This window comes from Lichenostomus cassidix, chromosome 2, assembly GCF_008360975.1.
Source record: "Lichenostomus cassidix isolate B80296 chromosome 2, HeHo_3.0, whole genome shotgun sequence".
Taxonomy (NCBI): Eukaryota; Metazoa; Chordata; class Aves; order Passeriformes; family Meliphagidae; genus Lichenostomus; species Lichenostomus cassidix.
Window position 1 is genome coordinate 114,359,791 of NC_139482.1, and position 18,920 is coordinate 114,378,710.

The window sequence follows — 18,920 nt, forward strand, 5'->3', positions numbered from 1 at the left end:
TTAATATCATGTATCAAAGTAGGAAGAGAACAGCAAACTGAGACCTAACCACTGGAAGGTCACAACCAATAACATTTCTGCAAATGGAAATTGGTTGCAGAAGCATCAAATGCAAATTACTGTTTGCTGGAGAATTTTAATAGAGTTCTACGTCACACTATAAAATGTTTAATTGTAACCCCATTTTAATAACACTATCTGATTAAATGAAAAGACGCCTTGCTGATTGCAATTACAATCTGTCAAACTGCATATTTATTTACAGTTTGGTTTGCTAAAACCATAAGATAAAAAAAGGAAACTCTATTCAGCTTGTCAGCAAACTATAATTATTGTGTATCCTTCTGTCAGTTTCTGCATAAAACTTTTGGTTCTAAAATGGATCCAATTATAACTACATCAACATTTTTATAAATGCTTGCTTTCCCTTCTTTCCCCGTCCTTCCCTCCATCCCTAGCAGTGAATTCTTTGTTGCAAAATCAGAAGGAAAAATGTCTTCTAAGTAAATAACACTTGTTTCTCTGTTTTACCTTTTCTGTCCTAAATTGTTGTTAGAATACAGAAGACTCTATTCAATGTAAATATTATTTATGGCAGTGCACCATCCTAGCACTGCACTCAAACTAAGCCATGGGATTAGGACTCTATTGGGTTTTTCTGCTTTGGCATTAATGTCTGGATATCAGCTGAGAAACTCTTTCCAAGAATATCATGTAGCTCATCTTCTGCAGAGTCTATTTATTGTAATTTATAACCTTTCAGAAGAAACAATTTGCCAGACAAACAAGAAATGAGTCCAAATATCTGAAGACCAGTGTATGCATCAACCAGTTACAGAAATTACATCTCAAAGAAAGGGCTATTAAATCACCCAACCCATCTCTCAGCCAGTGCAGGATTTTCCCACACATACATGTTCCAGTGCTTTAACACTACCTGGCAGACTATTTGGATGCCATTAAAAGCTTTTTTTGCCAACCTTCACTTATTGCTTATTTTTATCCCATTACCTGCAGTGACATTCCTTAAGTATCATAAACATCCATTCCTTCAGCCTCACTTTCTAAGTAATGTATGATGATAAATACATATAATATTTAAAATATGCACATAAACAATTTCATAAAATAACACTATAGCTGAACCTTCAAGAAGAGTTATTTTGCTCAGTGTAGTTTATGGGCTAATACAGTCTGGATCATGATTATATGCTAATAAGATTTGGGAAAAGCTGATTATTTCTCCACTGTTTCTTAAATGGTCAAGTCAGCTATGAACCAAAACAGTCTGAGTTAATATACATCTTCTTGATTATTTATTTCCTAGATGCTCCATCAACATCTATTACCTATCATGCATTCCTAGATTAATATGTACTTAATAAATATAAGTATATACATATATATAAACACACCTTAAAAATAAATAACAGACAATTGAAAATATTAAATGGTCTTCATTAACCTCCATTGCCTGCTGGGTGTCATGTATGGTCATTTTCTAAGGGTGAAAACCTGTATCCCGAGCCTGCCTGATGAGTCTAGATGAATTCTCTAAAAATAAGTTAGATAAACATCTGTCAGAAATGACAAACCTATGGAGTATCCTGCTTTCAGTGAGATGACCTTTTAAAATCCCATCTTGGACTACATTAAGGAAGGGACATTATGGCTCCCTCTGGACCAATTTCTGTGATTTGGTAAGTAACACAACATTAAGGCTGCACTGAGCCAGTATCCAAGAGGTCAAGTTACTCATGTGACTTTTTGCTGTTGCACTGCTTTCCTATATTGTCTTTAATTAAATGATAATCAAACCAATAAAAATAGTTTCAAAACAAGACATTAGATCATGGTGCTTCTCTTCAGTCTTGTTACAGCTTGCACTGATTTTCCAAATGTTACAAAGAAAACTATTTCAGAATCATGATGCCATTATGAGTGTGGATCATTATTGACAAACAATTTTGTTGACACACCTTTAATTTGATATAATGTAAAATCTAAATTTTCACAATTTATGAACAAATGAAAGCATCTGTTATAGGTCTAATTCTATTTGTTTTGAAGCTCTGGGATAGCTTCTGCTAGAGAAGGACAAGATGAACCTTAGGCCAGAATATTTCTGAAAATCCCAGTGAGGTTTTCAGTCAGCCACAGAGCTCCTAAATGTAGTTCACAGGCAGAGGCCATAAACGATGAAGTCAGTGCAACAATGCCAGCCACAATTAAAATTACACAGGCCAGGCCCTGGGCAGAGAACTTCCCTGTTGTGAGTCTTCCTCTCCCTGAATTCACTAAAGCTGATGACAAGTGAGAAGAAACACGTGTGCCATGGAACTGACCTGTAAGGGCTTTCACTGGAAATCTGGGGCAGTGGAGCATCACACTCGGTGGTGAAACAGATACTTCACTTCTCACTAGAGCTGACTGCATTTCAGGGACAAGCAAAGCAATCCCTGCATCTTTTTCATGGCTCTTAAATAAGGTTACTGTATCACTTCTAGGTTGCTTGGGAGCTAAAAAGTCTCAGCTATCATAATATGCAGTCACTGGAAGAGCTTTATATTAGCTGTGTAGCACATGGCAGTTAATTCCTGCTTTTATTACATGTGAGGACATCTGCTAGTTCTAATATTGAAAGCTGACTCTCACCACACTGCTAACCACTTTTGTGTTACTGAGCATCAGACGTGAAATCAGCTCCTGGTAACACTTTCATTATTACAGGTCCCCCTACGTAGTAATTTTTTTCCTCTTCCTTTAAGGCCTGGGTTTTTTCAGCCTTTTTCAACTTGGGATGCACTTGTCTTTGTATAATGTGAATTAAATTTTCCTAGTTTTTTTATAAGTAAATGTTTTTGACTCCTACAATATAGTACTCGACAGATAGGAGGGACAGATACTGCAAACATTCATTTGTACTGTTATGAGTAAACTACCTTCTTAGCTAATTAGTGACTGCAAAGCACTCCAAGGCACAAGAAAGGTGCTGCAGAAGAACAGAGTGTCACTGGCATTATTTTCCAAATGCTGCCAGTTGTTTTGTGTACAAAAAATGACTTTTAAAAGTTTTGCCAGTGGTTATTTTACACTGTGTACTTTCTGTGAGGCAATTTAAGCTGCACTTAATAACTAGATAAGGACTAAGCCTATTGCACTAAACACTTTTTATGCTACTACATAAGAAAGGGGAGTGTCATAAAATTCATTAAACTGAGATCCCACTTGAGTCTTAGGGCATGTGTAGGAAACTGAAGCTTAGTTACTGAGATAATCTCTGAAATTTTTATGTGTGAATGAAGGTAATCTTAAAGTATATTAGAAGGAAGTCCCATCTCCAAATAAAAAAGCATTGCATTCACATCTAGGGCATGACCATGTAAATACTCCATGAGTAGGCCATTTTTTTTTAATGTTAAAAGACCAGAATATTTAGTTCTAAAGGCTTTTTCAGTTTAGATAATTTTTTGTAAGGATGAAGTGAAGGCACCAATAGCCCAATATCATTACTGTTAGGAAGCAGAATTTTGAAGATAGGGCATGGAGTTGTTTCATTTTGTTATCCATTAGGTATGCCACCTCTTTGGCAACTAGGCTACTTCCTTCATTAACTCAATTAGCAAAAGTACTCATAACTCATCATTAAAGTCAGTCAGTCACTGTAACCTCACTTATAACCCAGGAATTTGGTAAAAATATTACATAATGCAGCCATGTGCAGTGCATTAATTAAATCTGTTGCATCTACTTTAATAATTTGGCTCTAGTTTCGGTGTCTGTTTAACAACAACGTGGATCCACAATCTGGGGAGAAGGAGGATGTTGCAAACGCTACATCCTGTCTGTTTCACTCCCTTTCCAGCAGAGGGCTGCAGTTATTAACAGTGTGATACACACTTAAATACACATATGCAGACATATAAACGACCATATATGGCACACAGAGGGCCAGTCAACACCTATAACATCTCCTTTGACTGTTCCATGTCCCTGCATGTTGCTTGAAAGAGGAAAAGCGTTCATTTTGGAGATTTTATAGCTGCAAGATATGCATAAGCATGCCTTAGAGGTGTTCCTCACTCCATAATGCTTCTTGCTGCAACTATATACCTTAAGACCTTTCTTTGACTGCATGCATCCATGATATGCACAGAAAATGAATTAAGGACATTAATTTTCATATCTTTAGTGTTCAAATATAGAGGCAACAGCATGTACAATATGTCAAAAGTGCAGTTCAAAGGTGTGAGAGGCTACAGAGATCCTGAGTCACATGCTTGTGGCTGAAGTACAACATCACAGCAGCAGTGGAGGTTAAGGACTTACATGCTGCCCACAGGGAATCCCAACATGGCATTTACATAGAGCATCAGTACAGACTTTGTATAAATGAAGAGGAGGGGGAAGGGGAGCAGAGGGGTAAACATCAATCTAAAATGACTTTGTGTTATTGGAAGGACTAGGGAAGAGTGGACATCCTTACACTTTAAGCATTTCTTAATTGCCTGGTGAAAGAAAAAGGGATAAAAATAACAAAATAGTCATTTTTCACTCTTGATTATTTCTTCCAATGTCAAAACACTACCATGTAAAATATTTTTCTTCCATTCCTCCTGTAAAAAGTCACTGTTAAACTCAAACAACGATACTTAAAACTCTGTAAAAACTGCTAAAACAGATAAAAACCCATGAGACTATTAACGGGACCATTTAAATTCCTTCAACTTGGAAAAACCAGGAAAGCCAAGAATGTGCTTTTGCCCTCAAAATAAAGAAAAAAATTTGCTAAACACCTATGACTCTCCATATGCAAGATTTAAGGAGGAGAATCCACGCTCCAGCAGGTGACACCAGCACACAGTTTGGGGTTGCTGGTGTCCAGCCTTCAGCAGAGCCATGGAGCACAGCTGACCTCCCAACCTGCTCATGGCACCTTGAGTGACAACAGCACATTCTGCAGTGGGGCTGCTTTTGTCCACACAACCTTCTGCTACCGAACAGAACAGGATGAGATGGTGAGTGCAGTACATATCCACAAGGGATGTGCTGTTTTCTCAGTTGCTTCTGAGTTTCAAGGAATGCAAATTCATGCATTTAGATGATGAAGCAGGTGGAAATAGAGGCTACTCCACCTGATGCACAAAGCCCTCCCTTTCATCTGCACTGTGGGCTTCTCCTTCCTTTTTGTCTTCATAAAAGCATGTTCACAGTTTTTGAGAAAGACATTTCACTTCTATTCCATCTACAGGACTTAAGATCACTAAGATTCTTTTTTGCCAAAGTGTGAGTCTTCAGAAACATTTCATTATCATGCTGTTCTCGACAACTACATGCAATGTTAAAAGCAGCAGATTAAAGTCAACAATCTCTGCTGCTGAAACCCTGAATTTCTGACATTTTCTGAGAGTTATGTTTCCTCTATTTGCATACTCTATTATCTGTTTTGTTTGACACTTGCAGCTATGATGCTACTTATGCATTAATCACTCCTGTGAGTACTTCACATGTGAGGTGTTGTATAATCTTCCACCCACAACTGAAGACTTTCTCTCTGCACCACATTCATCATGTCTTAGTTTATGCTTATCTGGTTAAAGTCTAAGAAACAATAATTAATTCAACTAAACTTATTTATTTTTCTTACTTTTTTCATGTAGCAAATAAATTCCTATCATACAATGGGTATCCACTGTGAAAAAAGTTCACTAAAGCATTTTCTATAGAAGGCTGTTTTCAAAAATAAAATATACGCCACCATGTTATTTCTTCCTGAAATTATACTGAAGTTGTTTTCTGACTGAGTTTGTGAAATATGTGAGCCTCATGGAGTCTCAACAACCACACTCAAACAAACAGAACACTGTATTTCCCAACTGACATCAAATCAACAGCTTCATTTTCAATTTTAAAAATGAGACCTGGAATTATTATAAATAGAGTTCTGGTCATTGATGTACAAATATTTTTCTATGGTTATGTGCAAATATTTACTTGATCTATCTTTAAGGTAAGCTCTCAGTACTTAGAGAGAGAAAGTATAACTTTACCAGATACTACTTTAAGACTAGAAAAAAAAGCTCCACAAATACTTTCACAGGAGTCCTTGTCCCAGCTGACCTGAAGAAGGTGGGGCCCATCAATAGCATGCACCCACAGAGTGCTTTCTTTGACTCTGCTATTCTCTCAGGAGAATACCAGAGAATTCTCTTGATATTCTGTTGGGGGAGAAAACCTGTAGAGGTGCTACCAGCTGAGGTGGTATCAGCAACATTGCTCCTGCCATGAATGCATGGACTGATGCCCACTGCTGAGAGCTCCCCAGGAACGATGTGACCCATGGGAATGTTCTGGTCCCCCTGCTGTAGTGTGGGGTCTATACGTCCAGCTGCAGACAGAGCACATCTTTTTTGAGAGATGCCCCATTTGAATTTAATTCTCAGGCACAGAGAACAAACCACCTCCCACAGTACACTGTAGCTAAATGGCATATCTATATCACTGCTAAAAATGCACACTTTGTTTCCACTCTCATTTTATACAGCTGTAATTTCTGACATCAGATATTGTTGTAGCATGGTAAAGAGCCTTCTAGTCGCAGATATGCAATATTCAGGTATTTATAAAACCTTGATCAAATTACATCTTAATCAGCTCCTCTACATATCCTTTCTGTTGTCTTTCTGATGACAAAAGAGTGAAGCAGACATCAGCAGAAAGGAAAGATAAAAATGATGTCCCATAGCCCTTGAAAGAATAAGTCATCATAATTCTACTCGAGACAATAAAGTTATGCTAACGGACATCAGCTGGTTAGGCTATTTGACAAAACATACATTAACTATTGCAACCGTTTTCCACACAAAGCTTATTTCAGTGAGAAAAAAAGCCAGCTTGGAAAATATGGTGGTTTTGTTGTTGTTGCGGGGTTTTATTGTTTTGGTTTTTTGTTTTGTTTTGTTTTGTTCAGTTTTTTTTAGAAAAAAGAAAAATGTCCTACAAGAATACAAAGAATATGAAGTTGCTTAATAAGAGAAAAAAAACAAACAACTTTACACAAGATGTTCCATGACCTTAGCTTTATGATTTGGTGGTTCTGATGGCAATAACTCACTGCAATAAAATTTGGGGTGGCAGCAGGTCTGTGTAGCATAACAGTAAATTTTGATGTAAACTGAAGACCAGAGACTGGTAATGAGGCACAAATGCGAAGTATTCACCAGAGACAAAATGTAGCTGCTACCACTGGCATGCAATACAAGCTAGAAAAAAGTATCCAAACATGATTCAAATCTCAACACTTAGGTTAGGAGACAAAAGTCTTTTTTTTTTTTTTTGTTATGAAAGTTATTCATCTTGTCCATCAGAAATAATGAATTTCTGTTTGACTCAGTAGTTTGCACTAACGCTCAAAGGTGCAAGAAAAAAGAATCAGCTGTATAGGTCAGCCTCAAGATGAGTCACGAGTACTGAATTTAAACTAACATATATGAAACTAGTAAAACATTATCTCTTAAATGCATCCCAGGTACAACAATGACAGTCTCCTTTATTGGATTTATTAGCAACTGTACTGTGAATAAGAAATACTAGCTTCATTCTACCTGAGATGAAAAATGGAAAAAAAAGAAAAAGTAGCTGTCTGCTTTCTTCCCTGTTATACAATGCCACATTTTGTTTAAGATATTACTCTCTCATGGGTTGCATATCTAAAAAATATAATTAATGAAAAGATATATTGTAATTTTTCAGGCTTTGATGAAATGGGGCATAATGTCAAATAATTATTCATTGCCTTTATTCTTCTGTCTAAGTGTGCAAAAAAAAGCAGCTTTTTTATTGCCTTTTTTTTATATAAGGACATGGGCCTTTGTGACATGCATTTTATTTTAAACTAATGCTTCTGTTATTCCACATCTGAATAATTATAGCTGACATCATCTACTCTTCCGTGACCTAGAAGATCTTTAGCTCTAGCACACTGTTACATATTTTATGCATTACATGAAATAAAACACCTCAAGATTTAAAAAATATTTATTTTAAAAACAGCAATGAAATTGTCTGTAATCACATTTTCTGCTCTGCTTTGAAAGCAGCATTATTCAATATGCCAGTGGTCTTTTCCATAAGAGCAACATATTAGAAATTCATGCTGCTTTAATATATCTGAATTCCTTGATGTACTGCACTCCCTATAGACCTAAAGAAACATTTTTGCTTCAGTTTCATATGTCCTGCACATTACCTACTGATGTGGTGGTTGTCAAAACAGTTGTACAGTGGCCTTTGAATTCAAAGTGTGCCTTTACTATATACTAAAAATTACAATAAACCTAAGTATATACATTATGCTGGCTTTTGTTGCCAGCAAAAGTAGAGCATTTGGGAAATCAACCCACTGATTTTATTGTCTTTTAACATCTTTTCCACTTAAAACTTAAACCCCAGAAATCTGAAGCATTTCAAGAAACTGAAATCTTTTATTTCTTTCTTGTAAATTTTCTATAGTATACCATCACGAGCCACATTTTCAAAAAGATCAGCAGAAGATTACAAATGAAAGCATTCCAAAAATAGGTTGGGTTTTTTCCCCCACTATGTAAAAACAGCACTGTGATTTTTAACCCTGGTTTCTTGCAGAAAAACCAGTCACCTACAGGATATACTAAAGAAGCTGAAATGTCTATAATTTTATTGATACACAGAAAATCTCATTTTATAAAACACATCCAAAAGCATTTTTACAGATAAATACACGTTCTCATATAACAAGCATTTTTTGGAAAATGTTAGAAGGCTAATTTGTGGTTCTTGAAAATATCCTTTGGGATATTTCAGGAAAACTCTCACCAACAGAAAAAGGCTGGCAGGTTAAGCCCCAACAAGAACCAAATCAAACCCACACAGGGGTTCAGCTGGTTGGAAACCAGGAAGGGATCCCTATTCCATTATAGAGAAACAAACATGTTTACAGGACTATAAGTACATTTTCAAGAAACAATCAGTTCTATCTATATGAAATTGGATCCAATTAAGAAGCAGGAATAGAAGTCATGTCCATTTTGAAAGAGGATTTTAGAGAGCTCCCATGCTGGGGCTGGACCGTGCGTTAATACCACCATGACTCACATTGTGCACAAATTCTGTAGACTTCTGAACCCCTGATATCCAGATATAATGAGATATAAAGAAATCTGTATGTGACAGCATGATATAAATTAGTGTTCATGTGCATGTGTATATGTCGGTATGTCAACGAAGAAGAAAAACAGAAATACACAAACATAGAAGTAAATATGTGAACTGACAGCAGAATAATGAGAAGGAAAAATTTTAGTAGTTTTGTTGTTTGATTTTTTTTTAACAGTGGGTATACACTAAGATAGTCCAATCAATCAAAAGCACTTCAAAGAAGGCTAATTCCAAATTGAAGTATAAGACGCAGTCAATGGCAAAGAGAAATTTTCATCTCCCAGCATTGTAAAATTTTTTTAGAAAGAATTCCCACAGTGTAAAAAATCTGTAAGAAGCTGATCCTTAATATGAATTCACTGAGCTGGTAGTGGACTCTTATTGTGTGTGTTTAAGCACTACCAGAGAGGAGAATTCTTACAGAGATTGGGGTAAATCCTGCCATCCTTACTCAAAGGGATTTCATCTGCAGCTTGGAGGGAGTACTGCACAGTGTGAAACAGGGACTTCTGATGGGGGGAGATTTGAAGGGTTTTTAGGAAGTATGCATCCTCAATTTTCAGTCTGTCCAAAATCACAGAAATCCTCATTTGAAAAAACACCTGGTAGTTGAGATGGAAGAAAAACACCATACTTAGTGTATGAACTATTTTCCAACTGCTTCTAAGCTCATTGAGATTCCTTTCTCACATTTGGTTAGCATTAATTGATGCTTTGGCTATGAAAGCACAAACTGAAAAATACTCAGGAGTTCTAATACAGACAAAAAAGAAGGTAATATTGCTAAAATACCAACATGGGTTAAAAACTGGCTAAAAAGAAGGACGTTCAAAGTAAAGAAAAAAATAACCAAATTCAATCAGAGGCACATTGCAATGCAGCTGAATTTGTCCCAATGTAAGTAAAATTTGCTGAAGATGTGAAATTAATTAGGGATAGAGAACAGCCAACAGATTTGCTTCTAAGAATATTTTTTCTAAAAATACCCATTAATGCCCTGAAAAATGAAGTGAGACACATGGTTTCCAAATACACTAAGCGGTACTTGATATACTAGAAATTATATGGTACCAAGGGTTCAGATAGATTTGAGAAACTTACAAATTATGTTCTATATGAGGCAATATAGAGTGATTTAGACAAGAACATGTTAAATGGATCAGAGTTTGATGAGATAGTAAAAAGGAAACTTAGAGATGAGTAATACATGAGTAATAATAAAACAAGAAAAGAGTCATATTGAAGAAAATATGTTGAAAGTTCTGGATTATAAAGAACAGCTTCAAAACTAAGTAAAGAATGTTAACTCTACAAAACATCTGGGTTTTTTCATCAGTGCTAAGCCAAAAGAACAATGGGGTCATTCCATTCACCGAAGAAGTCACTGAATTCACTGAAGAGTTAAATTATTTCCCTCAAGTTAATTTCTCTCAAGTTATCAAATTCAAATCAGAGGAGCTATACTGCCAAACAGTGTTTGAACTGTATGAAATCGAGGTGTTAACATCCTACCAGTTGTACTAACATGAGCTGTAGCTTCATCCCCTGCACAGAGAAGCCAGCTTGAGTTAAAACTATTGCTAGGTAAGAGGCCCTCTTGTGCAAAAAGGGCAGGCATGTTAGGGATAACAGTTGACTTAGCGTGTGACACTTGAGGGATCATGCTTTATTTATTGAACAAATCCTCAGAAATTACTGTCAAAATTTAGCACGTATTTTCTTGACATCTGATTTTCATCTCTTCTGATCTTCCCTAAGTTCCAATAGCAAAATTGCCTAGTTATATTATTCAGCTTTTTTGTATTTGCCTTCGATGCAATAATTCACTGTGATGATCTACGAACTCTCAAGGCCCTTTGTTCAGAGCTTGTTGCAAAAGGTTAATGTGAAACATCACAGCTTAAAAGAATGCATAGTTCTGAGCCATAACCATGGCTCAAAAGAGGTCAATTCAATGAAATACTGTCTGTCTTGACTAGAGTGTCAAGCATTTCTCTTACTTTTTCAAGTCCTTTCATAGCTCTCATTCTCAGAACCCCACAAAAGAGTTCACTCATGCTCTTTAATGCATGCAATCAGCTTTGTAGACAAGCAAGGAAAATACAGAATCTTTCCATAGAGTATATTTATATTTCTCTATATAAATCTGCCTCTCCCCCACTCCTTGCATTTTTGAACATAACCCTGGGGTCAGATTCTGACCTCAAACACAAAGTGTGCAACATCCTAATAAATCAATAACCACTGTGCAACACATAAGAAGCCAAGACTTGTGCTCTCTGCTTGTTGGACATCCTCAGAGGGAATGCAGAGCTCCTCAAAATCAAGGTAGCTTTATTTTAATTAAGTTGCAATGAAGCCCTGTGACAAGGCAGATTTTTGTTGTAAACTAACTCTGTTACAGCCACCATGGCCCCTGGCTCTGGGGCTGTTAGTCTGAGGGGCTGATGGGGAGATGAGCTTATACCCCTCACTCCCCAAACCTTCATATGTTGTGTCAGCTCTCAGGTTCCCAGGACTGATTTATGTGTTTTAGATAATGTGGCAGGGAGCTAGCAAGCTGGGAGCCCTAAACAGCCTCAGGCCCTAAATGAAGAACTTTTGGTGAGAAGCCCAGACCCTCTATCTCTAGGAACAACAGATCCTGAACTTTGGCTATTGGGATCTGCTGCTCCTGGTCACCTCATCTGGTGCTCCTGGGCACACCACTGCCCAGTGCTTTAAGTGAAGTGGGAGGCACACAATGTCAGGCTCTACTCTCTCCCATGGGATTTTTAAGTCTTTGGGTTAAAATTGTACATAAATGTGAAATAATCTTGTCTGGAGCTGCTATGCAAGAAGTATACTAATTAATTGTAGAGCCCACTTGAAAATGTAACATGTAAAGTAGCTTTGCAGTTGTTGCAAGCAATTTAACATTCAAAGAAGTGATTTACAATATCAAGCTTCACAAGATTATGACCATAATGACTATCTGACAGACTTTATAAGCAAGTTGTCCAGTTATTTCAATTGGATTCTGGCTGGCTAAGGACTGGGAACTGTAAAAAGGCTGTAAGATTTGGCCTAGAATCAGAAATAACATTTGCTGTTTTCCAAACGTGCGGTAAACAAGAAAGGAGATATTAAATTTTTGTACATCTCTCAGCACATGCAAATGAGAATGGAAAAAGCCTCATCAGACAAATACAGAACAACGGCCATCTGGATCCAAACCCTGCTCCAGCAGAAGTCAGAGCCTTGAGCCTCTTTTTGTCATTATTAACATCCCTGTAATGCAGGAGCACTTCTATGCAAAGCGGCAGAAGGTAACATCCTGGCTTTGAGGAACTCAGCTGGAAATCCCCCACCACCTCCACCGGGGGGGAGGGAGGATTTGACACAGGGAATTCTCTAGCACCCAGAGCCAGGCCAACACACTCCAAAATTTGAGCAGTGCAGGAGTTGGCCCCCTTGAAGGATTTCAAACAGGTCTTTATTGCCATGACTTTGCCCTTACAATAGAAGGGAAAGATTAGAAGTGCTTACCACAGAGAGGGAATTGGAAAGCAGTGTCCCATCTTGGCCAAGCATGTTGGAAACTGTAATTTCAGGTAGATCCATATTTTGGGGGTGGAATGGAAGGAGGCCATTGTGGTTCATGGGATGACACAGAGAGTGGTACCCAGACTCTATCTCATTCAAGTGCACCAGGGAGTGGTCAGGCAATGATGGAGGAGTTATAGGAGGTATGTTAAAATCTTCACTTTCAAGACTTGGGCCAGGAAAAGACTGGAAAAAAAAAACAAATGGAAAGTGTTATGAAAATCATATGAGCACTGGTCAATAATAATAATAATAAAACTCATACAAAACAAACAAAAAGAGCCCAACTCACATACTTCTAAGCACAATCTAAAATTTAACAAAGAGAATATTTTAAAGACCCATATATTATACGAGTGAAGTTTCACCATTATGTACAGAGAAAAAAATGCCTCTAAGGCATAAGAATCTATGATACTTTTACAGCTTCCATTAGAAATATTTATTTTTTTTAAAAGAAGGTGAATTCAAACAGATTTCAGGGGTCCTATTAAAATTTTCCAAGACTGTTCACCTTGCTGAATACCTTTTTCATGAGAATTGTGGAAAAGGGAACGCAATTTATAAAATTAATATTGGCGCAAAATGGTTCATATGACTCCCTGCTACTCAGACCAAGAATTACATAGTGAAGAAAGATATCACTTTTATGCTTATGGGAGTGCCAGGCATTTTCTGCTACAAAGAAAAAGAAACAGTACATGCTTAGTATAAGTATATTTTGTGTTTATAAAAATACATTTAAGGAGTCTAAAAAAATCTAATGTTTTTCTTTCTTAATCTAGCAACTCAATTATACATACATTTTGTCAGTTATCTGAATTAGTAACTCCACCAAGCAACTGTTAGTCTTTTGTTGTCTGCTGCCATTAAGTCATCCAACTCAATCTTATCCAAGGAAAAGCCACAGGCAAAGTCAGATTAATGCACCAAGGTGGATAATTGCTATTATTTATCTGCAGTTTTTGTACAGCAGGTAGGCTCATTTGTGGGACAGGGTGGGTATGGTTGTATTTCTTAAAAGGTAAATGTGAGCTTAATAAAGAGTTAAAGAGATCAGTGGCAATGGTTCAGCCTGAAAGCCTGCTCTGCTTTTCTGAGAACAGCCAACTCCTTTGCGAAGTCTTTGCACATCCCATGCCCACAGTCAGGAGATTTATAGCACAGAGACTACTCCCACCCTTCCTGCTCCTCTTCAGCACAGCAGTCCTGATCTGAGTACTGCTTTTGTTAATTCTGGAAATGCAAGGATTTAAATACATTCTGCTCCTGAAAAGTACCACCAAAAAGCATGAATATGAGGGCACAATTTCAAGGAGCAGCTATTGGAAGAAAATGTTTTCCCCAATATGAGTTTCCAAATGGAGGACAGTATGGTATGAATTCATGCAGAAGGACAAGGGAAGAATCAATGACTAATTATAAACAATGGGGTTTTTCATTAGTCATCATAGTAATAATGTCCTCCTGATGCCTGAGGTTACTCTCCTCTGTACAAGCATGTATATATAAACTTAAATCAGACCAAAACCAAACAATATTAAATGTTTTCAGTGAGCTGCTGAACGCAGAAAAACCTCCTCTAATTGCCATGGTTTTGGTTGCTTTGTTTTTTCCCAACAAGGTTTTAAATCTCTGTTACCAAATATCTTAATATGAAATAAAACAGAAAGTCTAGACTGGAAAGGCCAAAGTAAAATCCCAAAGAATGAAAACAACAGAACAGGGAGACGAAAGGGTTTGACAGTGATACCATCACTGTTATGTGTGAGGACTTTGATTCTACCCGTGCATTCCAGCTGTGTTTCTCACCTCCGGCACAGGAGTTTGCTCTCCCTTTGCCCCTGTTCTCTCCTTAGTGGGAAGCTGCTGTTAGTCTACAGACCTCTCTAAGTGGCATTTGCTCCAACTTTTAGAAGCCATGATGCAGCCGTCAGTGGAAACATCTCCAAGGGGCAATATAGTAAAAATAGACCCTTACTAAATGGAGAGAAGGCTTAAACATGGCAAAGAGAACACCACATTTACTCAACAACAATGTATAAACTTTTCAAAACCAAACAAAAGTGTCTGGGACAATGCATATACTAGCTGGTTGCTAATTACTATTATATAAAATCCATGTTGAAGAGAAAGATATCTATGTGAGTTTAAGGTCTAATACCACAATAACAAAACAGCAAGGAACAGCAAGGAACAGAAATGAAGGAAGGGAAACATCCATAATGTTCTCCTGGACCAGAACGATCCCTGCAGGTACACTTAGATTTGGCAACTGTAATTCTGGTGAGCTTGGATCCAAGTAGCCTACAGCTACAAGGAGGGATTTATTAGCTGTGAAAAGATGACATTTATGTTCAACAGTGTCTTTTCTACTGACCCAAATGACTTATGGCCTCAAAAGAGTTTTCTCTCCCATGATTTTGCAGGTACAAAGTGTTAACATCTGTTTTCTCTCTCTTGCACTGTCCAGTGAGACTTAAGTTTGCTACTAAAAGCAAATATTCCTAAATCGAATATTATCAGGCTATTGGAGGCATTTAGCATATCTGCTTCTTTGTACACCTCTTTTTGCATGTCACATGTGGATAGACCAGGTTTTCCTTTTGATTTTTTGTGTTTCAAATCTGTCTTTAACTATTAATACTTCAAAAATGGTGGAAGCAATTGAACTGCCACTGGGACATTAGCTTCACTTATTAGGAAGGAAGTATAAAATCCTAGCAGCTTCACAATCCATGTTGTGTCATGTGTAAGTATATAACAAGGTTATATATATTATGTGGGCTAAGCATTTTAAATAAATGGTTGTTCTCTGATTAATTCTTTTTAAAAATCACACCATGGTTGTTGCTTGGGAGCCAGTTAAGACTGTATTTGATCCCACATCACCTACAATATCATTGGCCACTACACTCAAACATAGGACTAGAACAGCCAAGGCAGTAGTAACACACCAAACAACATATAATTCAATGATAGTATTTCCTATAATTTTAATTTTTTCTTAAGACATAAACTATTGCACTGTTTCAATAAAGCTAGGCAGAATCCAAGCTATATGCTAATAGTATGGACAGATATTTGAAAGCATTTGCAGAGCACCCTATTCACCTTACATTTTCAGCTAGTTTGGTATTTCCACGCTCAGTATTGTGTGCATGTAATGCATACAGACATAACTTCCTCAGAGAAGTTACTTCAACAGTGATTTGCTGGTACTCATTTGTCTCATCCAGGAGCATGGTTCAGATGCTTGTAATGACTTGGCACACTGGCATATCAAAACCCAAAATTCCTAGATACATCTGCAGCAAGCCCAACATATCCCAGGAACAAGGCTGTTGCAACTGTGCCTGGAGGAAAGGCGTGAGGAATGGGACATGTGCTTGTCCTGTGAATAGCAGCTACAAGCTTCAAACACCCACTCCTACTTTCCTGCCACCTCTCCCCTTGCTGTTGGAAAACTTATTTTAGGAACCATCTGGGTTCCCCTTGATGCAACTGATCCACTGCTAGCAATAGGCTCTCCTGGAACACTGTATTGTTACCTTCTTCTGTAAAGGGAAATTTTAGGGAACTTTAGCAAAAGGCCAGGCTTGAGCTTATCCCTGCAGCAGTAACTCCCACCCCCAGGCCAGTCATCATCTTGTACCAGACCCTGGGCTTCCTTAGAGAACCACTTCTTCCAACACAAGCCATTTATCTGGATTTTCTAGTGAAAGTAGTTATCTAGCATCCAAAGCATCAGGGAAGGCTGTATTCCCTGTATCCAATTAGAATTCATGATTGCAGCTCATACGTATTAATAATAAATGGTGGCCTGTAGCTTCAGCTCTTTTAGGCTTTTCTTGGGAATGGGGAAGGTTAGGGACTTTTCTCTCCACTCCAAGGGTTCTTTCTTCATAGTTGGTTTTCCTATCGGTAGGACTTTATTCAGAAACACATGGAATAGTTCCTTTTTATTCTACTGGCCACAAAAACATTAGCGAGTTCACCCTTTTCACTTCTGAATAACCAAAGGAAAAAAAAACAGAAAAACAACCAACCAAACAAAAAAAGTAGCAGAAATGCTGTATTTTCTTTACCACAGAGCTACTAGGAACTTTGCCAGTAATTTAACTTTCATCTCATGAGTATAGGAGTGGATGAGGTGTTAATCAGCTCTTCAGTTTAAGGGGAGCCTAAACTAGGCTTCCTAGGCCTTTATTACATTCCAGAGAGAAAGCCCTCTGCAAATTAACACCATTAAACCAATTGCACATCACTGAATGGACACAGGCTTAAATTTTTCTTTATTATAAAGAGTATTTTCATTACATCTGTGTTTATTATAAACAGATTTCAGTCTAGTTCAGATGGAATTTACACAGTGGGAACCTCAGAACTGATAATCCTTAAATCTGAGATACCTATAGACAAAAAGTTAAGAAAGAGATTTTTCAAGTAAGAATGTCTTCCCAAATCTAAAGGACAATATTCCATGTTTCTGGTGAAATATTTGTGACATTTCTGCTTGAAATGATGGAAACTTCACAAAACAGGTGATTGAGATGCCCACTCTGAGATCAAGAGACTTCATTATCTGTATGCTGCCCTGGCATATAAGTTTATGAGAAAAGCTTGCCAGAATAAAATGATATGAACACTTAACCCTAATTTACTGTCCAACCCAAGACTAAGATTTTGTTTATGAGACCCCACTGGTCCTCATCAATTTACCTTTTACGCCACTTAGCCTGACCAAATCGGGCAACAACCTATGGAAGGAGGGGAAAAACTGGGATATGGAGAGGAACTGTATGTCAGAAGTCAGTTCTTTACTTTGGCAACACATAAATTAGGGCTATGCATCCTGCTGTGCTGATAACACAAACACAAAAAAAATATCTAGTATTTATTTTTGAGGTTACTCATCAGGACAATAAGGGAAATGCTTGCAGGAAATACAAATACGGCTCCCTTCCTTAAGTACTCTCAAGTGATAACTGCATATGGGCCAGCAAAACTTACTTATGTTTCAAAATAATTTTAATAGAACTTTAAAAAGTAATAGAGAAGGCAAATCAAAGGAGTTTGCTCAAACAGACTGACCACAAGAGGCAGCAAGCTTTCAAACATCCAATGTAAATCCCTCTGGGAAGAGTAGAACTATAACTATGTGACAGCACAGAAGACAACATACACTAAGCAAGTCTAATTCGTGTGCTCAGTGGTTGCATCAGTCACCATGCATTTACTCGACAGAATCTCGTATTACCAACAGTTCCTTAAAAATTGGGAAATTGCCTATAGATATTTAATTTAAATGATATGAATGGTACTGCCAACTATGTAGAGCGTGTCTTAATTTTTCATTTGCACCAAGGCTTCTGCATCTGAACTGTGGAAAGAGGCCAGTTTTTAAAAGATAGATGCTTCAGGCTGTCTCCTCTTCTATTATTGAACACATTGTTACATAACTGAAACACTTATGAATTGAGAGTAATGTAAAAACAATGAGCTCATTAGAAGTGGGGAAACAGCAACGTACCTTATGCCCATTTGAAAGTTAGGATAATATATTTGACAGTGGATATTTCCAGGAGTTTTAATAGGATCAACCTTATCTCTAATTTCTAAATGGAGGACCTTCAGAAGCAAGTGTTTTTCAGCTGCTTTTGTCTCTGCATGAACAAGGCTTGATAGCTTGAGACTGTAATGCATTACTGTGGAAACCTTCGGTCTGTTACATAAATCATCTTAACACTCAGCAAGAATTGTCCAACAGTGCCATTGATATGTTCAAGTCAATGATCCTGAAAACAATTTTTTTTTTGTTTCTTCATATGGTAGACAACAGCAATAAATCATATTCATTTAAAAACACACAATATACTAATTTATCAAGCAACAGCCATCAAAAATGTATTACAGGGGAAGGTATAACTTTTTTGTACTGTGTTAATCAATTTCTCTAATTTACATTAGTTAAAGGGCAAAGCCCCAAGCAAAACATTAATTTTCCTGCACCAGATGAATTCTGTTTTCAAGAAGGAGAATGTGCTGACAATTATATTATTAATTTAAAACAATCATAATTTTCAATGTTAACAGAATTATGTAAAAGAGCACACTTTCTTTAAGATTTCACTCCTGAA

General features: G+C 37.2%; 1 protein-coding gene across 3 annotated transcripts in view; it reads right to left on the minus strand.

Moving 5' to 3' along the window:
• The window catches only part of TOX (thymocyte selection associated high mobility group box), a 220,749-nt gene that overhangs the window by 75,849 nt on the left and 125,980 nt on the right, over window positions 1-18,920 (minus strand). For all 3 annotated transcript variants that reach the window (XM_085052893.1, XM_085052894.1, XM_085052892.1), the window contains exon 3: window positions 12,724-12,966. In XM_085052893.1, coding sequence (XP_084909019.1) covers window positions 12,724-12,966 — 243 coding nt within the window. The remainder of the gene's footprint in view (window positions 1-12,723; window positions 12,967-18,920) is intronic.